General features: G+C 38.4%; 1 protein-coding gene and 1 long non-coding RNA gene across 3 annotated transcripts in view; one reads left to right on the top strand and one right to left on the bottom strand.

Moving 5' to 3' along the window:
- Window positions 1-2,997: 2,997 nt before the first annotated feature.
- LOC311520866 (guanine nucleotide-binding protein subunit alpha-14) overlaps window positions 2,998-27,730 on the bottom strand; it is a 60,061-nt gene continuing 35,328 nt past the window's right edge. Inside the window, exons 1-7 of one of the 2 annotated variants that reach the window (XM_084628735.1) lie at window positions 24,047-24,135; window positions 21,527-21,711; window positions 15,363-15,517; window positions 13,189-13,317; window positions 7,959-8,088; window positions 5,532-5,685; window positions 2,998-3,915 (exon numbers count right to left, since the gene is read on the bottom strand). In XM_084628735.1, the coding sequence (XP_084484861.1) occupies window positions 3,725-3,915; window positions 5,532-5,685; window positions 7,959-8,088; window positions 13,189-13,317; window positions 15,363-15,517; window positions 21,527-21,673 (906 nt within the window). In that variant the 5' untranslated portion in view covers window positions 21,674-21,711; window positions 24,047-24,135 and the 3' untranslated portion in view covers window positions 2,998-3,724. Of the gene's footprint in view, window positions 3,916-5,531; window positions 5,686-7,958; window positions 8,089-13,188; window positions 13,318-15,362; window positions 15,518-21,526; window positions 21,712-24,046; window positions 24,136-27,730 lie in introns of those variants that run through there. The other variant, XM_084628734.1, reaches the window with a different exon arrangement.
- LOC311520867 lies at window positions 20,899-24,185 on the top strand. The gene is made up of 3 exons (XR_014711721.1): window positions 20,899-21,408; window positions 21,687-21,818; window positions 24,085-24,185. It is a non-coding gene; the product is annotated as an uncharacterized lncRNA (long non-coding RNA).

Genomic DNA, 27,730 nt, shown 5'->3' with positions numbered 1-27,730 from the left:
CTTTTCCATGTATTGGTTACATGACAGTCACATAGTTTGGTTTTTAATGTTATGTTGGCATTTCAGTATTTGAATTAATTAGCTAATAACTCACTAACACCTCTTTCCACTTAAGCATGTTACATATTTAAAAATCTGTTGCTATTAATGCACAATCTTGTGGGTGTTTAAAATATTGGTGTTTTTTTTTAAAATGCAGAGCCTGAGATTTGTTGGGGTCAGTACAAGTACCCATGGAGGTCATCCAGCAGCCTGATTTATACTGCTGGGCTGAGAGGTACACAGGCAGAGTTTGGGACAGAGGCCTGGCTTTGTGGCACAAACCAGTAAAGAGCACAAGGATATTAGGGATAGCTAATGGTGGTAGCTGGCCTGTGAACTTCACACTTAAGACTCTGCCTTCTCAGGACCTGCTGGTTTGGTTGTGATAGGCTCACCATGTGGGTGACACAAGAAGCCATGAAAGTGCTAAATAAATAAAATACTAGTGCTCCTGGGACAGCATTATATATATACTGGTGAAGATCTGAAGATTATTTTTTAGGATTTTCTAATTAAATCTAGGCAAATAATCCAAAATCTGTATCAAACATGTTCCACTCAGATTTTTGGGAGACAGGGAGAAGTTGCAACTCTCAAACTTCCTCTTTTGGAGGCACTGCCCACATTTGAAGTTTTTGCCAGTAGGAGTCTATCTAAAAATACTCAGGGTGAATTTTGGCTAATCCACTAGCTATCCTAATTGCAAATAAATCAGCGATCGAAATGTTTTGTACCCTCTTTTAAAGTGAACAAGTTACAGGCATGTGATGCTGGGGCACTACTCAGTAAAATATAAAGTCTGCATTCCTTTCCTTGCTGGTTCACACTAGCTGTAGAATTTCACTCTGTAATTCCTGCATCTATCTTATAACTTCTGGTTGAGCTAGAGCATCTTTTTTAGAAAGACATCCAATCTTGAATTAAAAATTTAAGTGATGGAGTATCTACTACATCCCTAGGTAAGTTGTTCCAATAGGTTTGAACTGGACTAGGTTTTCTTAGAAGTCTGTAGGTGGATGTCCCTTGGATTGATTGCTTCCAGGGCCTTGGCATTCTATGTGTTTTCTCCCATCGTGTATCGCTAGATGAAGCTGTAAACAGGCTGAAGGATGTTAGTGGTGATTCTTTCAAATCTTGGGTACAGTAATAATGTGATGCCCTAGTAAGAGCAGATCTTATTTTGGTCCAGCAAACAATTGGGTTTCCACATTTTTGCTTTCAGCTCCTTAAGGTTGTGAATTAGTGAGATTTGGTTTATGTTGAACGCTTTGATGATGATGAATGTGCATGCTCATGCTCTTTGTGGTCAACTGGGGTGCAGTTTTAACAAAGAAAAGGTTGCTGTAGTCATTAAAATTCACTTAGCTTATGGTGTTAGTGATAGTTGGAAGCAAATGGCATTGGTATGTACACTTCATGGCAAGATATTTCATGTGTTATGTTACTGAATATCCAAGTGGCCAGGCTGTGAACACTGGTGACCAGAGCTGACAAGGATCTGTTAACAATGCCAGGCCTTGGCATTTTTTTCAGGAGTGTTGAAGATGGCAGTACTACCTGTGACCTGGAAGACATTGACTTTTTCACTGATTAACCCATTGAAACAAAATACATGATTTGTAGCTACTCGATCTGTCATCTCTTCTACACTGTCATGTTTGTCAATTTGCTGAACTGTCCAAGGGTCTGTGGTCTCGGCCACTGTAATTATTCACAACTCCAACTCATACTTGCTGTGCATGAATGACTGGAGTACCGGCTGTTAAGAGCAACGTTGTTTTTGTCCTTGTCCTTGATGGATTCAGCCCCAGGCATGTTTGCTGCTGATTAATTACTTCACCTACATGGGCAGGGAGGCATGTGTACAGCTGAATGTTTGTTTTTCCAACACGTGATTATGGAGTCAAGTCTTTTGTGTCTTTAAAGGAGCATGGAGATGCTGCACTGGGTTTTGCTCTAACATTAAAGAAACAAACTATTCTGATCCACTCATTAGGGTCTCTTGGCCTTTCATAGTATGAGTATTCCTCTCATGACCATGTGTCAGTTCTTACTTATAAAGAAACCTATAGTACTCGTTCCTTTGGGAATGGGGTGATCATACCTGCTGCAGAGGGAGACCTTGGCCAATGGAAATTTTACAGCTTTCCATGTTATGGCAGCATTCCCCAGAAATAATGTTCCACCTTAGGTTTGTGGGTATTGGCACTGGCATTGTTCAGGGAGCATTCTACTATGCACTGAGACGTTGGTTATGACTCTTAGCTGGAGTTGAGCAGAGAGTAGGCTTCTCCCCACTGACTCGAAATTACTTATTTATATTATGTTAGCATCCAAGAGGCTAAATTAGGATGAGGGTGTCACTGTGCTAATACACAGCCCCAAAGAGCAGCTGATCCTCTCATGGGCTGGTGGAAGGTGGTGTTTTGAGGGTTGGATTAATCCTAAAAAATCAATATGAATGTTTTATTAAGGAGTATTTGCTAGACATAACAGTGGTATTGCTGGATCTATTTCAAGGTACACTTCAGTGACTAGCAAGATTGTTCATCCCTGATAAAACTGACTATCAGACATTAGTGCATATATCTTAAATGGATATTGTTACTGTGGCAGAAGCTGGTGAGAATGTTCTAGTGGTCTGAAAATCTTCTGGAAGTAATATGGTGTGACTAAGGTGTTAAGTATGCTTCCTACACCGGCTTGTAAAGCCTAAATGCAGGGGCTGTGGTAAGGAATACAGTTTTTTTTAATATATATACACACACATACACAAATGGAAATGAGTAATTTAGTGGCCAGTTCAGTACATGCAACTGCATCCTCAAGGATGGCAGTTTTATTCTTCCTATGGCAAAGGGCTTTTGGAGGAACTACCTGGGGCCTAGAAACCTCAGTGACTGAATGCCCTTTCTAGCCACAAAGGTCTGTTAGTGAATTGCAAGTGCTGGGTACTGGTGTTACACTGTCATTTTAATAGAAGTGACAGCTATGTGCTTTATAACTATACACTTGGCTCTTGTGTATTATTGCCAAATGACATCAAAGACATGTTAAGACTTTGGCATATCAGCCGACGAAAGACACTTCCAACATAAAAATCTAAATGAGTAAATTCAATATATGGCCCCCAAATTCATTAAAATGCTAACAGCTCATTCTAACTTAAATGATAAATATTACAGTATCTAACATTCTAAAATAGCATCACTTTATCATTTCTAAGGCATCTGAGGTTAAAATTTCCTACAATAATTTTCATGATTATGAAATGCAATAAAAAACCCTAAGAAAATAACATGAATGGCAATGGATTTATATATAGTTCTATAAAAAAAATTTCTTAAATACCCTTTGAACCACAGTTGTCACACAAAATCTCACAGCCTAAATTAAGGGAAATATAAAAACAATATTTAAAATGTATAGTTTAAAAAATTGTAAACATTGGAAGTTCTCCCTTAAAGTTCTATTAATCCACTTCTCTTCCGTAAATATTTCAAGATCAGCAAATGTACAGGAACAACCTCTGTTTCTGTAAGTAAATTGTTTCAAAGAACAACTCTATTTGTATCTGTGTCAATCTGTCTTTTGTGGAATTTTTTAGAATGCACTAATGTTTTTATTAGTCTATGGTGGGTGGGTAGATGACGATAGGTGGATCCAAGCCGTGGTTCTCTCTTTACACCAGGTTGAACTCCCTCAGGTTTAGCTGTAGGATAGTGTCTTTGACAGCAGCAAAGACAAAGCGGATATTCTCTGTGTCTGTGGCACAAGTGAAGTGGGAATAGATTACTTTCTCTTTGTCTGGATTCTGGTCCTGGTACAGCTTCAAAATGAATTCTCTGGCAGCTTTCACATCTTGTTTAGGTCCTGTTTATAGAGGCATAATGGATAATATTTTTAAAGGATATAAAATATTTAGTTCAAACAAAATATCAGCCAGCCCATTCAAATAAATACTTAGCTATATATAATTTACTGCAGTGACTATTTTTGAGCATGGGATAACTACTGGGAGATAACATTATGCAAGCATATCAACAAAAAGCTATATATCTAGTGGGGCTAAACTTGTTAATATGTAGAAGTGGTACGGTTACGATTAAACTTTCAGATAAACTTCTATGGTAAAACACTGTCATCAGTACAACGTTCACTCAAAAGTGTTCCTACAAATTACTTTGAGGATGTATGTTTGTTTTAGGCTGCTATCATACAGAAGTGCCAACAATGTTTAATGTATAAGACTAAATTGTCAGACTGATACATAACACACGGTATATTTATTAGCTTATTGAATTCTTAGTTTTCCCTCTTTTTGAATATTTGATATAGCTCTGCATACTATAAGATGTTTCTATGGCAGTCTGCATCCTGGGATTTTATTTTAAGAGGGAGGTAGACTTTCTTTAAGTAAGTATTTTAATCAAAGGAATTTTCTCAACTTAAATTTAGGATTCAATAGGATTTAATTAGCAAGCTAATGCATTTTACTATGACAGACGGTTCTGCACCTAAAATGCTGATTTAAATCAGTCTTAATCCATCATCAGTGTAGGTCCGTCATTCTTTTGGGATTATTGAATAGATACTGAATTTCAGTATCCAACTGAACCCACTTTAAAGCAAGTTTTATAGGTAACAGCAATGTTAAGTTAAAATGCACCAAAGGTTTTTCTTTAGACTATTTTGTTTTATCCAGTTATTTGTGAAATGCCTAGACAGTATGAGAATGACTATAAAGTAGAGAATAAAGTAACTATACCACAATATATTCAGCAAACACCTAGAAAATGTACTAGAAACTTTTAGAGTATGTAGTACAAGGGAACAAGAGATATATATTTCCCTAAGTTTACCTATATTATAGGTAAAACCAATTATCTTCCTCTGTATCAAAATGCACAGTTTTCAACTTTGCATTCAAAAGCTGTAATATTTAAAATCAGACTCCAGTCTCCTCCTAGCTCTAGCAATAAATATTCAGGGTGATATGCCACAGTTGTGCCCAGGTACCTCAAAGAGGAGAAATGTGTGTGTTATCAGAGGTCAGGCTAAATGAAAGTGGGTTTCCTGTGTTCTGGCATCTTAAGTCTAACACTATGGCTGCATGAAATCAGCGCTTTTAAAAGCCTCTGGCCCTGATCTTGCTATTTACAATACAGCCTCACAGATTGCCCTAGCTGCTATTGGGCTGTCTGTGGCTCAGCAATCTGCCCACATGTTGCAGGATCGAGGCCTAGGTTTTCAAAACAACAAAACTGCGTTTTATTATATACTATGACCTAGGTCTAGATTTTAACAGGCAGAATTTTAAAAAAATTAGTTGCCAAATTACCTCAAATATATTACACAATCTCATTTATAAAGCGGGCAGGGAAATTGGAACTAATAACGGGAAAAGGTAAGGCGATTAACACTCACATTTAGAGTTTAAATTTCATTTTAAGTCACTATTGTGAACATAGTCTAGCATAAAAGCTCACCTGTGTATTCTGGGAAATAGCTGATTAGATGGGAGTACATGATTTTCTCTTCTAGAAGATCTTTTTTGTTTAAGAACAGAATGACTGAAGAGTTCAGAAACCATGGGTATGTGATGATCGTTTTAAATAAGGCCTTGCTTTCTTCCATTCGATTCTACAAGGAGACAAATGAATTTGAAATTCAATTGTTTAAAGCATTACCATATACGTGATCAGGACACACAAAAAATCAAATCACTCACACCTCAACCATCAATCCAAAATAAAGTTCTCCATAAAACCAGTGCGTTTTCAAGTTCTCTTACCAGACTCTCTCAGCCCAGCAGAGTTGTAGCAAAAGTATTAACTACCCTACTTAATATTTTTATACACACACACGGCTTTGGATCCGGCCTGCCTGAAGCGAAGTGAACGGGCAGCATGACGACGCACAAAATTTAATGGAAGGTAATGCACATCAGAAGTCATCTGAACTACTCATGTGTATTACTGGACATCACTGTGGCCAGCCCAATTAAAGCCTCTGCTAAAATGTGCAGTGGCAGTCCAAAGAGCAGTGGGAGAATTCATAAGGGATGGATTAGCAAACACTGGAAGTATTATAATTAGAGCTGGTTGAACCTACAGATTTCTGATTAGCAGGAAATTTTCCACAAACTGAAAATTCATTTCAGAAACCATGACACAGTGTTTCTGAAACAAAACATGCTCCATGGGGAGCATGACAAGCATTTTAGTTCACAGCTACCAGGGCTCCCAAACATCTGCAGCTGCCAGGGCAGCTCCACCATGCAGTCATCCCCAGGCTGGGGATGCAGGGCTTCCAGATTCTCAGGCCAGCTCACTCCTAGGACTTCCCACTCAGGAGTCTGGAAGCCAGGGGATCCCCAGCGTGGCACGGTCTGCAGCTTCCCTGCAGATGAGGCTTTCAGGGCAGGGAGCATGAAAGCCCTAAGTGTCCTCCATAGGAAGAAGTTTGGAGTTCCCAGCAGCTTACCAGGAGAGCTAGCAGAGAACCAGAGAGGTTTCCATCAGAACTCTGCCTCTGATTTGACCAAAATTTGAACCTGAACTGTTTTCGTGAAACAGTTCAGATTCAACTTAACTGGCATTTTCCACCTAAACTTTTATTAGCAATTTTCAGACCAGTTCTAATGATAAGATAGTTCTATAAATCCAAGCCTTATAGCCTTACTTAGGATATTGTGTTCAGTCGTGGTCACGCGCTTTCAAAAAAAGATGTGGGAAAAAATAAGGATTCGGAGATTGGTTGTGAAAGGACTTCATATGATGAGATGAAAAATAAGAGGTACGATTGAAGTATACAAAATAATGAATGGTAGATTAGAAAGAAACTATTTACCTTCTTTGTTCTGTGAAACAAAGTCAGAAAATCTAAAACTGATTGCAGGAAATAGTTTCTCACAACACACATTTAACCTATAGAACAAATTGCCGCAAGATATTGATGCCTAGAGGCTAATAAAAGTCAGAAGAGGATTAGGAAATGTATATATTTAAAGAGAACATCCACTTACTTGATAGTAATTATCTTTAAAATACTTCAGAAGGTAATGGATGCAAAGGCACTCAATCTCTATTTTGTAAAGAGAGGAGTACTTATGGTGGTATATTAACAACAACCTTAGCTGCTTTCCTTTCAACTGCCTTCTCTTCTCCTTTTGGTGGGAGACTGTTGCCCTACTCTCAGCTGGCAAATGGAAGCGTAGGCAGGATCAGGTCTCCAGCCCATAATTAGTGGCAGCTATGCACAGTATGTGCAGCTTCCTTTTGGACTGTGGTGGTCTGTGGCCCATAGTTGAAAGACAGCTGAGGAACAGTGTTCAGAGTTGAGGAGGATTGGTATTTATACTTTGTGAGTACTGTCTTTCTAGACTTTCAGATGTTTAGGGTTTTTGAATTGCACAGTATAAACTTCCTGATTTTCAAATACTTGGGTTTCTTTCAATAACTAGACTGTTCTATTAATGACGTGGTTGTAACTCAATAGTCTAATAGCCTTTACTTTAGATATTCTGTTTCTATATTAGACATTTCATTAGGCTGTTTTGTTTTTTTAATATTAATATGTGAAAAGCTGTTATCACTGAAAGAGCGAGGCAAAACAGATTCCTGCAGCAGTTAGAAGCTCCTCAGGAGGTCCTTCTGGGTTGTGTAGAAGCTGTAAGGCCCGCAAGTCTGTAGCTCAAGAGCCAGTTTTGTCCCACAGTATACATTAAAATAGAGCCACAGTCACTATGACTCAATGTCAAATAACTTTATGGATGGATAATGCTGCACTTCCAACTTTGTAGGGACAAACTGTTAGTAATACATGCATTTAAAAAGAACTAGTGGGTTTTATTGTTCTTACAGAAATACAAGCCTCTTTTTTCTATGCCTAATCGAGATCCGCTCATTCCTTACCTCATTGTCACATTCAGCCAGGACCTGGTCGTATTCACTTAGTGCAACTAAGAAAATGATAGAGGTAACACTTTCAAAACAGTGAATCCATTTCCTTCTTTCAGACCTCTGGCCACCTACATCCACCATTCTGTTAAACAGAAACAAACAGCACAATGATTGTTTTGTGTCATCATTTGACTATATGTAGTTAATATGTATAGAGAAGCGGTCAACCAGCAGAACCCAAGACACTTTGTAGACCATTTTTTCCAAGAATCACTTGACCCATAAAAAGTGTAGCTACTTCTAACATGGAAGCTATTTAACATATTTTAAGTTAATTCACTTGCTGAAGGATCACAAATATCAGCATAGGTCAGAATGAATTGAGCAAGCCATTATATATGAAAGCTACCATCATGATCTGCTTCAGCTTTCTGAATGCAGCTCTTGAGGAGGGGATGTAGAATTATGCAGGTTCTTTCTATATGAAAGTAGCAGTAAAGTTAAGTGAGTAAAACTAAATGTTTATCTCCCATAACTGCATATTTAATGTCATCAGGGATAAAATGTTCCAGATCCAATACTCAGAATTGCTCAAGTGCATTTCCGCTCAACACAATCACTTAAAAAAAAAATCAAGAAAATTACAAGTTACGCCAACATTTACATTCATAGCAATCTCTGCTCACATATTACTACCAAAATAACAACCAAACATGCACACAGACGTCTCAGCTCCACATCAAACTTAGTTCTGACAGAGAAAATCTGATAATGCATACTTCCAGTTTCTCCTAATCACATGCAACTTTAATTCTCTCCAACTTCAGTTAGATCAAAATTAGGGCTGTCAAGCGATTAAAAACATTAATCGCTCTGTTAAATAATAATATAATACCATTTAAATATTTTTGAATGTTTTCTAAGTTTTCAAATATTGATTTCTATTACAACACAGAATACAAAGTGTACAGTGCTCACTTTATATTTTGATTACAAATATTTGCACTGTAAAAAACAAAAGAAATAGTATTTTTCAATTCACCTAATACAAGTACTGTAGTGCAGTCTCTTTATCATGAAAGTTGAACTTACAAATGAAGAATTAGGTACAAAAAACCTCCATTCAAAAATAAAAATGTAAAACTTTAGAGCCTACAAGTCCACTCAGTCAGATTTCAACCAGTCGCTCAGACAAACAAGTTTGGGTTACAATTTGAAGGAGATAATGCTCCCCACTTCTTGTTTACAATGTCACCTGAAAGTGAGAACAGAAGTTCACATGGTACTGTTGTAGCCGGCACCACAAGATATTTACATGCCAAATGTCCTAAAGATTCATTTGTCCCTTCATGCTTCAACCACAACCCAAAGCAGTGCGGAACCAATGCATGTTCACTTTTATCATCTGCGCCAGATGCCACCAGCAGAAGGTTGATTTTCTTTTTTGTTCTGTAGTTTCCACATCTGAGTGTTGTTCTTCTAAGATTTCTGAAAGTATGCTCCACGCACCACTCCTCTCAGATTTTGCAAGGCACTTCAGATTTTTAAACCTTGGGTTGAGTGCTATTCTGCTGTGAAAATGTTCTTAAAACAAACATGTACTGGGTCATCATCCGAGACTGTTATAACATGAAATATATGGCAGAATGTAGGAAAAACAGAACAGGAAACATACAATTCTCCCCCAAAAGAGTTCAGTCACAAATTTAATTAACACATTTTTTTTTTTTAACAAGCAACATCAGCATGGAAGCATGTCTTCTGGAATGGTGGCTGAAGCATGAAGGGGCATACAAATGTTTTGCATAAATACCTTGCAACGCTGGCTACAAAAGTGCCATATGAATGCCTGTTATCGCTTTCAGGTGATATTGTAAATAAGAAGAGGCAGCATTATCTCCCATAAATGTAAACAAACTTGTTTGTCTTAGCGATTGGGTGGACAAGAAGTAGGACTGAGTGATTTGTAGGCTCTAAAGTTCTACATGGTTTTGTTTTTGAGTGCAGTTATGTAACAAAAAAATTCTACATTTGTAAGTTACTTTCATGATAAAGAAATTGCACTACAGTACTTGTATGAGGTGAACTGAAAAACTCTTGATTACAAATATTTGCACTGTAAAAATGATGATCAAAAATATAAAGTGAGCACTGTAATTGTTGTATTCTGTATTGTAATAGAAATCACTATTTGAAAATGTAGAAAAATATCCAAAAATGTAAAATTTCAATTGGTATTCTATTGTTTAACAGTGAGATTAATTGTGATTAATTTTTTTGAGTTAATAGTGTGAGTTAACTGTGATTAATTGACAGCCCTAATCAAAATATTTCCCTATAGACACACGGGCAGTGATAAAGACTGTTTGTTGTTTGTAGATGAAAAGGTATGATGTTGGAGTTGAGTGTTGTGCATCAGAGTGCCCTGTGTGCTCTGTAGTTGGTTCTGTGTTGAAAATAAGGGTTTTTTTGTAAAGCTAAAGAGCCAGCGTATGTTTGGCTATGATGATGCTTTTGGTGGAAGGACAAATGCACTGATGCTGATGTGCATGTTATAAAGGAACATAAGAATTGATATACATTAGCAGACCTGTGGCCCATCTAATCCTGTTTCTTGCCATAATTAGTACCTGATGGTGCACGAACCACTAAATCATACCAACAATAAATACTAATAACGATTTTTTCTTCTATTGTTCTTAGAAACATAGCTGACCTTAAAAACCTCTAAGGAAGGAGATTCCACCACCTCCCTAGGTAACACATTCCAGTGCTGCACCACTCTCCTAGTGAAAAAGTTTTTCCTGATATCCAACCTAAACCTCCCCCACTGCAACTTGTAGGCCATTACTCCTTGTTCTGACGTCTGGTACCACTGAAAACAGTCTAGATCCATCCTCTTTGGAACCCCCTTTCAGGTATCTGAAAGGGGCTATCAAATCCCCCTCATTCTTCTCTTCTGCAGACTAAATAATCCCAATTCCCTCAGCCTCTCCTCAAATTATGTGCTCAAGCCCCCTAATCATTTTTGTTGCCCTCCGCTGGACTCTTTCCCATTTTTCCACATCCTTCTTGTAGTGTGGGGCCCAAAACTGGACACACTACTCCAGATGAGGCCGCACCAATGCCGAATAGAGGGGAATGATCTCGTCCCTTGATCGGCTAGCAATGCTCCCACTTACACAGCCCAAAATGCCATTAGCCTTCTCGGCAACAAGGGCACACTGCTGCAAACTTGCTGAGGGTGCAATCCACGACATCCTCCACATCATTAATGAAGATATTGAACAAAACCAGCCCCAGGACCGACCACTGGGGCACTCCACTTGATACCGGCTGCCAACTAGACATGGAGCCATTGATCACTACTCGTTGAGCCCAATGATAAATTCAATGCGGCAGTGTAATCTTTAATTTGACTTGCTAGCTCATTTGACAATTGAACACTGCCTTGTTGTTGCTAGGATCTTACTTCAAGTAGCTACCTCAAGTTCAGATCACATCTTTATTTTCTAGTGATGATGAGGGCTAAGTTTGACTAACCAAAAGAGTTTTATGCCATCTTCAAAATTAGCCACCTTGCTCTTCCCTCCTTTTTTCAGGTGATTAATAGCATGTCATAGTACGGAACCTTGGGCATCCCAGTTAACTTTTTGCTACGCTGACCATGTATCGTCCTATAGTTTTCTCTCTCAAATGTCTAATTCATAAGAGTGTTTTACTGATGATCTCTTTGGGCTCTAGTTTGAGAGTCATGACACCTGAGCTCTGTTACACCCAGATAGCTGTAGGACCTCAAGCAACTCGCTGCACTTGAGTTTCCTTAACTCTAAACTAGAGCTAATTATTCATATTCTCCTTTTTAAAGTGTTTTGAGAGTTACAGATGAGAAAACACACTGTATAAAAGCTAAATACTATTATTATTTAGTGGATGCGTTTACAGAAAATGCTGTTGTGCAACTTTAAGTTAATTTTTTGTGGGCATTTCCGATATTAAAATAAGACAGAGGGCAATAGGAGATATTGGGACGGGGCTGGGGGAAGAAGAAGAGAGGACAACAGGGGAAGGTATGGGGTAGCAGATGGCTGTAGATCTGTCTGCGTGGACTGGGGATATGGGAAAAGCAAGCCTATCCAAGGAGGAGTGAAGCAGGGTTTGGCAGGTGGGCAGAAAAAACAGTACAGCAAGACAACCCAAACTCTTCAGCCCTACTGCTCAGCTCATTTCCCAATACCATGGGGATTGCTGGCATATTTGAATTTGAATAGAAGAGAATGCCTAGTCTTGCTCTCTGCTGCTTTCCCCCATCCTCTGTGGCCTAACTGCACACAGCATTTTAAATATTTTTCATTGACATTCATTATAAACCACAGGACAGGTCACTCCATAGAGAAGCTGCATGGCTTGCAGAATTTCAAACTCTACTTCCCATGTAGCTCTGGGTGCAAGGTTCCCCTCTCACTGCCCCTTTCATGCTTGCAGTTGGTAACAAGGGAGAGGACACACTGATGGGGACAGCCTGTAGTCAAATATGCTGAAGAAACAGAGCTTGCATGTTAGCTAGGGAGGTAGCGTCTCAGTCAGATTAGCTTCTTGTGGTTAGTCAGATGGATCTTACTCGAGTCCTTCTCCCTATGACTCGTGTCATTAAGTTGGGATCAAGCATGAAGGGCGAGCAGAGAGGCAGGGAAAGTGACGATCTGGTGATGGGGAGGAGATCTCCGGAGGCTGGAAAAGCGTGCCAGAGAACTGAGTAACTGCTGGATCTGGACCATTCTGTCAGCGTCTCTTAAATTGCTTATTGTCAAATCAGAGAAATAACTCTTAGGTTGTTGGTAATATCTTCAAGCTAAAAGTTTGAAAAGAGGCCTTTGACATTCTATGTGGTGTGTGTGTGAGCAGTTTGGAATACATGGTAACTGGGCTTGTTTGGATATAGGAAGGCAAAAGTTTTTTAAAAAATTAAATTGGCCCAGTCTCAAAGAGGAATGGATTTTAAATATCCTCTGGAAAAGTTAGAAAATGTCATTTAAAAAAACCATAGACAATTTAATTCTCTAAAGAGTTACTTATTGAATTTGGAGACTAAATTCAATCACTGAAGTGTAAGAAACTGATATTAATCCTGTTTTGAGTGTAAGGCTCACTGTAATCTTAAGGGCAGAGTCTCTGCAGACAATTTCATAAAGTCATATCTTTTAATTTATTTCATACATTGCCAGAATACAGTCAATCTTACCTAAAAATAATGTTTTCTAAATCAAAAGGATACTCAATAATTCCCGTAGTTGGTACTCTGACTCTGAGAATATCTTGCTGAGTTGGCACAAATGAGGGCAAGGCAATACGATCAATGTCAGTAAGGTAACTGCAAAATAAGATACAAGTATATATTGCTAAGTAAATGTTTTGATGTAATGAATCAAAATATGGAGCAGTAAGCATAATAGTTTACCCACAAACCAAATGGAAGAACTATATACTTAACATAAGAGAAATAATTTATACCAGGTTCTTTTAAGTACAGTACCTGCAAGTATATGCCTTGAATTTACAGATACCCACTTATTTATTCCATACCAGAGGCGTTTCCTAGGCATCCCCAACTTCCTCACAGAGTTGATTTGGTTTATATGCAAAGTTATTGAGTTCTCCCTCCAGTCGCCAAAGACTACCATGGCCCAGCATAACACCACAGAAGGATGCAAAATAATTGTAAACTCTTATCTCACAAGTTTGATAACTGAAACTTTCATGAATGTTCTAGCCTTGCTCACCATCCAGTCACTTCATGTCCATGTATTAGACTCCTTGCAGTGGGACTGACAATACTATTAAGCAACTTTATTTGTTTAGACAAAAGCTTCATAATCTATAACAAACTTGTCATCCACATTCTTTTCTGGAGTAAAATAATCCTGCCATGCAGGCAACACATTGTTTCAGTATATACAAAGTGTGGTATCATCTTCCCCTCTCCAGATTCTCATGCAGATGGGACCCTTCAGCTCTTCAATTTACACAACTGTGTATAAAAAGTGATATTTAAGGGAATCTCTACACTGCAATTAAAATCTGCAGCTGACTTGGGCTTGCAAGGCTCTGGCTATGGAACTGCAGTGTAGATATTCTGGTTACAACTGCAGCCCAAGTTCTAAGACCCTCCCAATTTACAGGGTCCTAGCATGGGCCAGCTGCAGGTGTCTAATTGAAGCGTACACATATGCTAAGGCAGCGGTAGTCAATAGGTGGACCGCAAGCCAAATCTGGACTGCCAGACACTTTTGAATGGACCCCGGAAATCTTTTTATTTACTTATTCTTTTATTGTCGTCTCTGGAGTCTGGACCTTGACAAAAAATAATTGATTTCCCCGCCCTAAGGATTGGAAGTGTTTTCCAGAAGATGCTTGGTGGTGTTTGACAGGAGTTTTCTTACTTCTCTTTAATATTAAAGAGATTTGTCTACTTTCTGTACTTTACATTAATAACAAATGGATTGATTAGTCACATATAGATAAATTCATTTATAGATAAAGGAAATCGGTAAGAGTTTTCTGCCTTCAATGCAGTTAGTCTAGAAATCTAATTTAACCTCTTTGATTGCACAAGATTTGTGGTTTATAAAGCCAGGGTTTAGTCAAACTATTGCATTCTTGTGCTTAGATAAATAAGTGTTACTTGAGGAAGTCAGAAACCACTCAAAAGAGCGCTACAGGTACAGAGTATTAATATCTGCAACTTTTCTTCTCAGCACTACACAGCAACAGCAGATGGGCCAGAATCCTGTTGTGAAATACAGGACAAGACAGATCCCCAAAACACATTAACGGTTACATTTTCATAATCAGGAACTCTTTAGAATAGATGTTTAGCACAGACCATGAATGTGAAGAGCACTTTTTTCTCCGAGGAGCTATAGCAAATCACCAGATTACTTCTGTGACCTCAGAACTATAATTTAGACCACACTAGACAAAGGAAGATTTACTTCACAGTGAAGTTTGAGAACTTTCAAATATGGCTAATTTGTACACCAAATTTCATTCCCTAATTTACGTACTTTTAAAACTATTATTACATAATTGTGAAACTCACTGCCCTGCCTGCTTGACGTTGATGTATTTTGTGCAGCTGTTTTCAAGCTCTTCCCAAAAGGAAATTTAATTATGTACCAGCTGTGCTGACCTCCGCATGGGGGGGTAACTGCACAGAAAGAAGAAGATTGGAAACAAATATTTTACACAGAATTATTTTAAATTTTAGCATAAATCTCAGACTAATTTAAAAGGTGGATGAAATTTTCAGGCCAAGGGATATACAGGAGTAGATTGACTTAAGCAGGGTGAGTCCACCACTCTTTGTAGCTCTGGGAGAAGCCTGGGGTCAACCTTGTGCTAGCACTGTGTACTTACTATTTAGCAGAGTCTGAGAGCTGGTATTCTCTCCGTCTATCATAGCACTCCTGGATTCCTGGATCTGCCCAGAGCTTCTTGATTGCTTCCACTTGTTTTCTTTCTAGAGCTGTTACTCTGTCCACCTCCACTTCTCTGATCAGCTGACCATTTTCCTAATTAAATGAAAAAATGAAACCTGTATGACTAAAATTTGTTACAGGATGATAGGTTCACTGGCTGTGAAGGAATGGAGTGTATCTTCCGCTTTAAATGGTGTTAGCAGTACATTAGAAGGAGAACTTCAACAAGGAGCATGGGGGAAGACAAGCAGCAAAAAGGTAAAATCACCTGAAAAAACAAACAGCCATAAGGAATGCATCAGCACTGAGTGTCTTGTCGGCACCAAACAAAGAAATTAGTTACCCTAACGTGGCCATTATTTGCAATTCACCACTACTGTATCCTATTGACGGAAGGAGATTTTTGTGGTAAAGGAAAGCATTCCAAAATGGCTGAAGCTAACATAAAAGATAGAAAATCTCATCAACCTGATCACTTATCTCTGTAAATTTAATTAATCCTAATTTCTAAGTGTACTAACTTAGAAATTATTATGGGTGTTTTAATTTCAGTACAAACAAAGCTTTCCAATTGAAGATTAGATATCTTCTTTAATGTTTGCTAAATGGGGGCCATAGTGCTGTAGGCCTTTAAGATTTCTGTAAGGCATGAATGGAGCACAGGTTTCACTGAGAAAAAGCCATGATCATCTGCAGTAAGAGCGATTCTAAGTTTTTTTACCATGTATTGTGGTACCCTGAATCTCTGCTTTGGCCATTGAACCCCTTGTAGTTAAACAGAAGAGGTGACAAAAAACACCCCTACTGCTGCCCTCTAGGACAGGATGTATGATAAATAAAGGTATGTACTAGGAGAATTATAAAATTTTTTACTGTGCTTATAAATTGATGGAAGAAATTACATTTCTCCCCTTCTACAAAAATGTAGTCGCAAAAAACCTTCTGTATACTTAATACTAGAAGAAAGCCCCATTTATTCACTTGTTTAAGAGATGAAAGATGTTTAAGTGTTTGCCGAGTATTGTTATTTGTGGCTCTCCTTGAAATATAACAGGACTGTGAACTGGCAATAGGAGAACTAGGAATATCTGGTTTGCTCAGACTTCTGCTAGTACATTATTAGCTAGATTATTTATACTGTTCTTTATGATCTATAATCTCAGATTATTTTTTCTCCCCAGGAGTATTGTTATGCTGGGTTCCAACCTGGAATTGGGCAATTTTGTTTCAGGAAGCAATGAAATCTTTCAAGTATTTGAGGCACTAGATGCTCCTGACAGGATGTCTAGAACTTGCTGTAAAAGCCATTCTGGTCCTACAGGTTTGCTATTTGAACGTCATTTGCTGATATTTTTGCTTTAATTATACTTTTTTCATACAATAATTTCAAGAGCTATGTGAATTTGCACTAGTTGAGAATCTGACCTACATATCTGTGTTGCATAAACATCTTTACAGAACTTTAAAATGTGGCTTTTTTTAATAAACAGTTATTAAAATAGCAAGTATAACGGTCAGCGAACTAATGGGATGGCACATTTCTGAAAGCATATGATTGGCATTATTTCCAAATGCAAAAAACTATTGATTACGCCTTTGTAATGATATTGTCGAGTTACAGCTGAATTTATTCAGTTTGACCTTTTATTTCTTGGGAAGTACCAATTATGAGTTTTTGAAGAGATTTTAGCTTCTCTTCCAAAATAAACTGCTCTGCTAAAATGGCCCTGGTATAATTATTATGATCACTTCTTTAACTTAACTTTCCCTTATGTTTTGTGAGAGGCATTTGTCTCACTGACATTTTTTTCAAAAGTGTTGCACATCTTCATTAATACACTGGAGAAAGGTATCTTTTTAAAAAAACAAAAAGGAGAGAGGAATCTGTCTCATCTTTGTCATCCCATACTTCTAGCCAAGTGTACACTGATGCTGTCACAGTTTCAGGGTACCTGTGTTCCCTCTCCCCGCACATCCCCCATGGTCCCTTGAGGGTACCCACTTATGGTTTCCAACTCCAGTCATCACCTCTGTCCCTTTCCCCTCTGACCAGGGGGCTTTAAGGTTGCTCAGTTTCCCCGCCTTACACTGTGGTATCCCCATTGAGCCAGTCTGCCTACAGGCCAGCATCTGTGTTTTGCTTTCTTGCTTTGAACAGGGTGTTACTGGAAGTTACATGTTTCCACACAGCTCTTTCTAAGCAAGCACATTTATTCTTAAGGTAACAGAGCTCTAGCAGGCCAAAGTCTTTCCAACCAAGCGTTGGGGCCCTCTTTGGACAGAAGATCCTTTCCCTTTGCTGGATCAGAAAAAGGCCTTAAGTCAGTTTACAATTTTATGCTAAAAGCCCTCTCTTTGGCTGTTCTCTAAAAACCCAGTCTGAACCACTATATGCAAGTCTCTCTGGGGGTGTTTACAACCTAAGTGATACACCTTAATTCTTTCTGGCTCTTGGAGGAGCTGCGATAACCCTTCCCCCCTGGAGTTGTATACAATCCCTGGCCCACAGTGATACATAAATGTATGTCAGTATGGTCCCCAAATCTATTCCATGAGGTTGCAATATTTGTCACAGATGCATCATCTGAACCCATTTTAGATGCTAAATGTTTTGAGGCTGTTTCAACTTTAGCTAAAAATCAAATCGATTCTAGATAAGGAATCAGAAACTTTGGAATGAAAATGAAATCAAAGTTTTGCCACTGACTTAATGTTACCAGGATTTAATCCAGAATAAATGTCCAGCCATTAAATTTATGGCATCTGGCTAATTGACAGGGATAAAAGAATACAGAAAGCAATTATATTGTAACACATGCAGAAGTTAATCCCTGTTCAGCCAAACATTTAAGCAAGTGCTGTCAACATCACTTCAATGTGTCTTAATTGCTTTGCTGAATCATGGGTCTAAGTACAAACTACAAACTTCCTAGGTGGACAGTATTAAGTACTAAAATACACAAACAACATTTAAATATCATACATTTTTATACACACACTTCAGTGAGTATTCCAGATCTCTACAGAAGCATCTGATTTTTCCAAGACAGAAGAAGAGTCATAGAGTGCATGCTGTACTAGACTGCAGGATGAGCCCTTGAAATCTCCAGGATAGGAGTTAAGGATTGAAAAGTTTAAGTAAATAAGAGCAAAGCCAGAAAAAAAGTGCTTGCATTTGATGGAGTGGGAGTACTCAAAATCCTTAAACTATTGTCACAGATTTCTTTTAAACAACTCTGTTTCTCTGGGGAACACCAAGTTGCTCTTATTCATACAGGATGAAATTCACCCCATGCAGCAGGCTAGACAACTCTTAACCACCACTTAAGTTCCACTTTAGCCATATTTTGAGGGTTTAAGTGGGATGCAAGTAGTGCACAGGCTACTACTTGGTCCTCTGCCCAGGAGCAAATGTTACCCATAGATTCTTATTACGAAGCTCTTGTTCGAGATTATTCAAGGTTTCAAATACTTCAAGCAAACTTCCATACTTTTTTTTAAGACCTATTACTATTTTCTAGAGATCAGTGAGGGAAATCGTAGTTTCTTCTCACCACTCTGATGTATATTTCTTTTTATTGTTAAGCACAGCATGAGATTTCCACACACAGAGATAGTACCACTTTCAAATGCAACAAATGTTAGGGCTATGCACAGATTATTATTATTATTCATATTTTGGGGAATGGGGAGGAAGTTTCCGATTCTGAAGTGGAAAGACCTGAATATTGACCACTTACATGTCTTCAATTATGTCTGTTTTTCAGGCACCAATAGGGCAGGTATCACAAAGACCTGTCAGGACTTTGTCTTGTATTTATTGTAGTACTGCAGTGCCTACATAATTTTTGGCCTGAAAACACTCAATTCCATACCCACATTTAATTCATAATCTGCTCTTAAAAGTGCTAACATCAAATGTAAACTCTGATTTTACTAAAATATTCCCTATTTATTTTTCAAATGTAAAGGATATGCTCTAACTGATATTGCAGAACTTTTTGTATCTAAAGATGCTGTACACTGTAAAAAGTCTGAGCATCATTTCTTCTGGATCCTTCACAAAGAAGGCTGACTGTAAGAAGCTTTAAGGAACTAGCTATTTGTCTTAAACAGGATAAAATATTTAGCCAGACAGGCAGTGTGTCAGCCTCCTAAAAGGAGTATTTCTAGTCCTTATGTGTGTCATTCCCATCCACACTGATCCACTGCAGCAGAAGAAAAGTGCTGCCCACTACTTTACATTGTATTTAGGTATTGGTACTGGAGAGGAGCGTATGCCAGGACACAAACTCTCTAGCATAAGCTCCCACACCCATCCTGAAGTACAATTATTCTTGCAAAATGATTCCACATACTACAAATCTGCTGTCAGGCAACGAACTTCACAGTTTCCCAGATCCTATAACCTTGCTTTCATTCATACACCTATTAATCTGTAAAACAGCATCTATCTCTAGGACTTCAACTTCCTTAAATGGATATCGGAGTTACACTGCTTGTAATTTCAACAGCCTTGTTTTATTTTGGGTGCTGAAAAATTGGACAGCCTTACAGATACAGCAAAGCATGTTACAGTTCTGTAACTGAAAGAAGTTTTCCTGAAAAATCTACTTTTTTCTAAAACAGATTAGCACAAAACTATCGAATTTGTCTGCAACATTTTAATATTTTACAGACAGTTGAAAATTTTTAATCATTTTCAAAAAAATGTTGTTTACCATAACTACCAGTAAGGAAGTGTGTGTTTTGGTAAACACATTTTAAATAATGATTAAAAAAATATTTCTACTACAATTTAGGTAAATATTAATGAAAATGTTTCAAAACAATTGCAAATGGATTTTGAATACTGCAGAACACTGTTTTCTTGTTTTTCAGCCTGCTCCAAGATGGAGCCAATCCTACAAAGAGAATGAGATGGCCAGCAGCTTCCCCAAGGGGAAAGTTTGCTCCTCATGGATATGGTCATGTTGGAGTATTGCACAAGTGTAAGTTAGTGGGGTCTGGGAACCAAAAAAGCAAGGGGAGCTCCAGGTACTCCGACGAAGGATTTATTTCACAATTGTCTAAACTGTCAAAGCTCAGGTAGATAACTCGTCAGGTGCCATTGTGGGAACCAAGCAATCACTTTGTCCAGTTACTGTTTCACTTCAGGTGTAGGACAGCCTAGGCAGCATCGTTCTTCCCAGTGTAACCAAAGGTGGAGACCATCCCTGTAGCAAAAATCTTAACCCGGAGAGACCAGTGACTGAATCAGTACGAGTCCATTGCATTTTTCCTTCTTCCTCCCTCCGTAAAAGTGTTGCTGCCTTTGAAGCAGTACTGTCTCTAAAGAGGCAACTATAGTCCAAAGAAAACGGAACATCTAGACTGACTGACTGACTGACGCATGTTCCAAAATAAAAAGGAAAGGGTACATCAGTAATGGTGTCAGAGGGGAAGGGACAGGGCTGACCAGGTGGTGCTTACCTCTGACCGGCTCCAGCACTTACGCAGCGCCTCCTGCCCGTGCAGTAGGCTTGCCCTGAATTAGAGAGAGAGAGAGGCAGGCGGGCGGCGGGGCCCTCTCCTCTCACGGGGCCTGGGTCGGGTCCCGCCGCCGCGGCCATTTAAAGGCCCCGGCCCCGCCCCCTCCCTGGGAGGGGGCGGGGCTCGGCGCACAAAGCCGGAAGCGGCCCACGCGCGAGTGGCGGAGGCGGCTGCAGCACCCGGAGCTCCGGAAGAGGAGGGGAGTGAGCGGAGCGCGTCCCGCGGCGGCCGGCCGGCCTGGAGGGGCAGAGACCGCCGCCGCCGCCTCTCCGGTTACCCGGCCTTTTACTCTCTTCCAGGCGCGCCTCCGCCCCCGGTGCGGCGGACGCGAAATGTGACTTTGATTTCACGGCGTGAGTAAACACAGTCAGCGCCTGCTGCCTTTCATCTCCGCTACGAGCTGGTCAATCACACTGTAGAAGGCTGCTTTTAAAAAAATGTAGCGCACTTGGGTGAGGTTTGTTTGATTTTTAACTGAGCTAAAAAACTCCCACAGCAGAACTGAATTCCTTCCTCAGGCGCGCCTCCGGACCAGTTATGTAATGAAGCGAAAAGGGAGACTTTTCTTACCTTGTTTTGCTCAGATGTGTACTGTATTTTTAGAGTCTCCATAGCTCTGATCATAGCTTGTATGGCGGTAAATATGTTTTGATAAACCAGTTTTGTGAAGCTTTTCTTATCTTCATCTGTGTAACCTGACCCATGAATAATCCTCATCTGTTTAATAAAGGTACTCTTTCCACTTTCTCCTGTGCCTGCAAGAAAACACAGTATGAACACAACATGAGTAATGCTTGCAAACATTACAGAGGTTAATGTTTTAATAGCAATACAGAGGAATACAAAAAAATGATGAATCAAGGTAAGTGTCTTTTAATTCATAATCAGTGACAAAACATGGAAAAATATAAAGTCAAGCTCTAACTCTTTGGATAAAATTTGCATACTGGGAAATTTATAGGAAATGAGAAAAGAAACATGCACAAAGATTAAGCCAAGCAAAGTGTATAGGATTTACATAGGAGGCTGCACCTAATTTACGTTAAAAGAAATGAGAACACTAGGTTTTTGAGGGTTGGAGATGCATTTAACTTTTAAGCAACTACTGGCATCAGGTGGAAAAGCATGTCTGTCTGGTAGTTAAGGAGTGTTCTACCCTGGATTCTCTGTGCCTCTAGTAAAAATTCTCTCTAAACAATTTCTCTTTCATTTGAGTTTGGCCCGAGGGGAGATGAGTTGTGGCCTTGATGCACTTCAGCTTAGTTCTCCTTAAAAGAGAGAGCAAGAGAACTCCCCAGCCAGAAGCAACAGTTCCTGCTGCTCCTGTGAGGATAAAAACAGAGCTAAGGAGGACTACATATGAAAAAAAGTCTGGCCTAAGCATGACACATAAAACAGGAATACTCTAAACAGATTACTAATGCTTGCCAGAACTTTAAGATGCTTCTTGCTGTTTGGTAGAGAGCAGGGGGCCCTCTGTGGTAACCAAAAGATTCTAAATGCCATCCGTTACCGAAGAGCTTAAAAGACGTACAAGCAAAGATAAATATGCTATAGTTTATATGTAAAGGTTTACACAGGAAGACTGAGATGTGCATTATATTTTCACCTTTCTGCCTTGCAGTTTAAAAAATAAGTATATATTTTTCTCTTTTAAAACAAACCTTTCTTGGGTAGTAATAGCTAATTTAGAATCTAGTGCTTATATGTATACAACATTGAATTATCCCCCTATTCTTTATTCCTACCCTTTGAAATCCAGGTACACTATAAATGCAGCTTCTCTGCAATGGCCTTGTTTTTCTTGAATTTTGTCTGAGCCTCTATTTTGGTTCCTAGTTTTTAATCTCTGCATTATGCTCTTTCTGGTTTATGTAGTCTCTTTAACAGAAAGAAACAGAAAAAAGGTCAGAGGGCATTTCTTTCTCCTGACTTTTTTTTAAATTTCATTAAAAAATGCTTTGCTGGGATGTTCAACAAGAAACTAATAAAAGCTTGATCAAGGCTGACATGGTCCATCTATTAGTGGGCAATCTGTAACATACACCTTTGTCTATACTAAATTAGAGGAGTATTTCTTATGCTAACGAGAAAAGCCTAAGAAATGCTTTCTCCACCCTTTTCCTTCCCCACAACTTTGAAGAAAAAAAAAAAAACAACCAACCATTACCCTGAGGAATTTCAGCTTTAGTAAGAACAAAGAAAAACTCACTGGTATTAATGCATGCCTGAAATCTGCCCAAGACTGCAGTTCGTTCACATTTGACTTCTAAATCTGACATATGCAAAACACTATAGAACACGATGGACAACTTTGATTATGGAAATTAGGCTCCTTCAAATGCTTAAATGGTCTGAAAAAAGCACAAGGTCTATCATTTTCTCCAGTCATGAAAACAACCCTGCAGCTTCTGCTCCCTCCCATCCTGTGAGAATGGTATTGCTCCATCTAAGCAGCATTATTATTCAGCACTTTTTTTTTTTTAAAGGCTTTTAAGGAAACTTGGTAACTACATAGTAAAAGGTAAACTCCTAGTGTAGTTATGGCATGTTTCAGAGTAGCAGCTGTGTTAGTGTGTATTCGCAAAAAGAAGAGGAGGACTTGTGGCACAATCTCTAAGGTGCCACGGAACTGCAATAGACAAGATCATGCAGAAGTTACCAATCCAAGCCCTTGTTCTCACCATTCTGTGAACACTTTCTAAAAATTACCCTACAAAATGCACACTTGTTTGTCTTACCTTACTCAACTAATCTAAATGTGTTTATAATCTAATGATTTTCTCAACTATTTTCCCGCCAGGATCAACCTTAGCACTTTCACAAAAGATGGAAAGTAAAATAGTTAAAGCACCTAAGTGATTTAGGAACTTAAGTCCAATTGACTTTGTGAGATGTAGGCCTCTATGTCCCTAAATCACTTTTGAAAATTTTAGCAGGAAGCAACTCATCTGTAAATCACATCTTGTATGATCCATAATAAATTGTTCAAACACAGACTATTCACATTATTGATTTTACTCTTATAATTGCAGTAGGTTTTGTTGCTTTACTGGTTTCTTGTTATTCTGTGACTGTACAATCACTTACTTGTGAATCCAGTTGTCACCTTCCTCTTTCTCCCTCAGTCCACTCAAATCTAAGGATATCACCTCTGATTCTTAAGCACAGGAGTCCAGGGATCAAAACAATTCCCTTTATATGGGTATTGTGCTGCAGGACCTATGAGGTAAGTGTGTGAAAAGGGCCAGATTTAGCCACTGCTGTGGTTGAGCTTTCTTCCACGGCTGGAAAAAAAGAGGAAAAATAGACCCCTCTCCCAGTATGCCATTGCTTTAGGGAACATTGGACTATTTGTCATAGATCATTAAGTATAGTTTTGAGGAATCACAGAACAGTATTTCAGCAAGAGGATACAGAAGTACACACAGAAGCTACAGCAATTTGTCAGCTCATTTATCAAACTTCTGATGACATAATTATAAATATGGAATCAGGAATGTTACTCTTTAACCAATGCAGATTAATTAAAAAAAGTTTTAGTTGTGTTAAACAGGGAAATCAGTTGGACAGCCAGCATAAGGATGACTTGCAAATATTTTTTATGAGTTAAATAAATGTCCATCTGCCAAGTACTCCAAATAGCAAAGGAAAATCATAATTCCCCTTCCCTGCCGTGGTCCCACTCAGTGTTGATTCAGTACACACTATGCTGTGACATCACAACACCAGCAACCCTGTTGGAACATGAGCCATCCCATGCAGAATTAGCTAAATCACCTTCTATCTCACACAGTGTTGAACCATTATTTATATCTCACATTTTATATATAATTTGGAATAGGTGAACAGAACCATTCAGATTACCTTCAAACTACAAACTGACAAGTCCCTGCTACATCATCCTGCATCTCTGAGAACAGAGTCAGTTCCTCTCTCCCGCCAATTCACACATACAGTATAGAAGCCATAATAAAACAAACCAAGTTTGTATTAAGAAGGTACTATTTCAAAATCGTGTAGTATTCACAGGGAGCTTTTACAGCCTGGATTCTGTATATACTGTAACAGCACACTCTGTCTTTGCTCTCAGTGTTTACTTTGCTTTTAAAACATCTACTCCTTAGCCAGGAAAGAATAATGTATAAACCACAGATAAACAGAATTGCACATTAACAAGTAAAAAAGCATAGGCAGGTTGAAGTATACTTTATATATACTGCAATTAGTATAGACTGTCTCCTATCACTAAAGGACAAGAGCTTATGTAATAGCATCAAACCTAACAGCGTTGTGGCACTGTTTGAATACTAAGTCAGAGGGGAGAGAAAAACCACCTACAGAATTAGTAGCATAACTTCCTGGAGCAACCAGATTTTCCTTGGGAAGTTTCCCATCTACATTCTAACCAGGTCAGGCTGCACTTTGCTGGAGAGATCTGATAAGATCACAGGCCAACTTGTATAGCTGCATGTAATTATAAACTCTATCCTCTATGCCTTCTATATTTCTGTTGGATACGGGCCAAAAAACGTAAAACCATTTTTTTCCTGTATGTTTGCCTTATAAAATGCCAAACACAAAACCAATGCATATACCACTCCTGATGTATGAATAATAAAGCAATGAAAAGAAGGGATTATAAAGATATCTGTACTGCAAGTGTGCAAAAATATTACATTTTTAAATTCAGGTGCACTTGAAATATTTGAGTTTTCACAAAAATTTGTCAAACTCATGATGCAGTCAAGAACACTTATTATGAGGCCTGTCTGAATTCAATTTTATTTTTTTAATGTTTATATATAATATCAATGTTCACTTAAACTTTTTTTAAATTTTTCACAGTTGTGCAAAATTATGGGGGAGGAATCATTGTCAACATCACATACATATCCAAATATCCTTAAACCAAACTCTAATAAATTCTCAAGCAATATTTTTGTTACTTTGCCTATCTGTATATTTTGATCATGATCAAGGGGGGAAAAAAAATTCATGGGTTTGTGTGTATACAATAAAACATTTACCAGTAAAACTCTAATCCTTCCAAGCCTACTTATAACTATGTAAAATGGCTTCTCCTGTTCCACCTCTTCCTTTAGCACTGCATTATCATTTGGCATAAGAACCACTAGCTAGATATTTATTCATCTAATTTCTGCTGAACCTTTAGCAGTTCACTTAACTTGCAGCAAGTAAGTTAAAAACAAATGTATTACCCCAACAAAATCAAAAGGAGTGGAGAGATCCTTGCACAGCAAGATAGTGAATAAACAAGAAAGGTTCTGCAGTTACTGTTCAACTCAGATCAAATGTGTTTTACTACAACAAAAAAAGACTGAGTAAATGATTAACTATGAACAGGCATTAACTATTAGTGCTTTTAAACATAATTACCCTTTGCAATTTTTAATGAAATCTTTTGTAAGTTGAACTTTCTTCTAAAACATGTATATTTTAGCCTAAGAAGTGCCAAAACTCAAACAGTAAATAAGGAAAGAAAGATGTTATCTACAGGATGTCAAATTAATATATTGGCAGGTTACAGTGAAAGAAAGTTCACCTTCTAACCTAGTTTTAGTCAATACTTTACAGTAAGAGATTATTATACTTTATATTTGAGCTAGAGGATCCACTCCCTCAGGGAGTTTTACATTTACAGGCCCAGATCAATATTGGATTTTTGTTATTGAGCATTTTTTTTTTTATAATGTTTTCTCAGTAGAGTATTACAACGTCCTAATAGTTAACACCCTTGACTCCAGTGAGGTCACCAAATGCTAAATTTGTCTGGCAGGAAATCATCCACATGCTACAAACCAGACTACAGGCACTATGTAAGGAACTAAAACAAGCTCCTACAATGCAAGGAAAAGTTTAATGAAACCAAAAAGATGATAGCTGTGGGCGTGGCCTAACCGTAATATCTGCTTTCTAGGTACATGACCTCTTCAAAGGAAAACAGGAAAGCAAATTATGAAAGAAAAATCTCTGTAACCATGGAACATGGTATTCTAATAGATCCTAACTTTAAAAGTGAATGACAGAACAGCAAAGCTTTTGTTCTTTGTTTTAACTGAAAGTCAGCTAAATATAGAGATGATTGCTCTTGTTTTAAGATGTTCCTTAGAGCAATGTAATTAAAAAGCTATGTGCAAAATACTTTTAATGCCAAATACTCTAAAATACATTTACCAATGAGGGAACACCTGGTCAACTGTAGGCTGCCCTACTGGTGAACTCATGAGAGCGAGCTTTACATGAGCCCAACTGGTATTTCTACATTTTCAGCCTATGGGGATTTTCAGCAACTAGCTTTTCTCCACTCCTTTCCTCCTCAGAGCAAATACCAGAATGGTTAACATTCAAAAGTCCCTAGCTCAGTGCTTGCACCACAAAAAATTTACTTTACTCTTCTAAGCAGTCTAATAGCAAGTATATTGACAGACATATCTCTATGCAGCCCTGCTCTATTCCCTGTCAATTTTAATGCAAGAATAAAACTGTTGGCCCTGGTACACTGGCCAAATTCCATTCTAGGTAATTGCATTTAGCACGCCCAAAGTCTTCCTGTAATTTCAGTTCAATTGTTTTTGAAATTTTTAATCAAAAATTGAAAGCTTCAGAAACTCTAACTCATTGAGAACTCACCTTCTAAATTCAACCCTCGTATAGAGGGTGCAATAGATTCTGTGCCCACTTACACCAATAAAGTATTGAGTCCCTAAAAGGTTGGGAATTGTGCTGCTGTAAACTGGAAGGAGAGGTGCT

This window comes from Lepidochelys olivacea (assembly GCF_965140295.1).
Source record: "Lepidochelys olivacea isolate rLepOli2 genome assembly, chromosome: 5".
Taxonomy (NCBI): Eukaryota; Metazoa; Chordata; order Testudines; family Cheloniidae; genus Lepidochelys; species Lepidochelys olivacea.
Note: the sequence above shows the minus strand (reverse complement) of the source record. Positions and strands in the feature narration are given on the sequence as shown.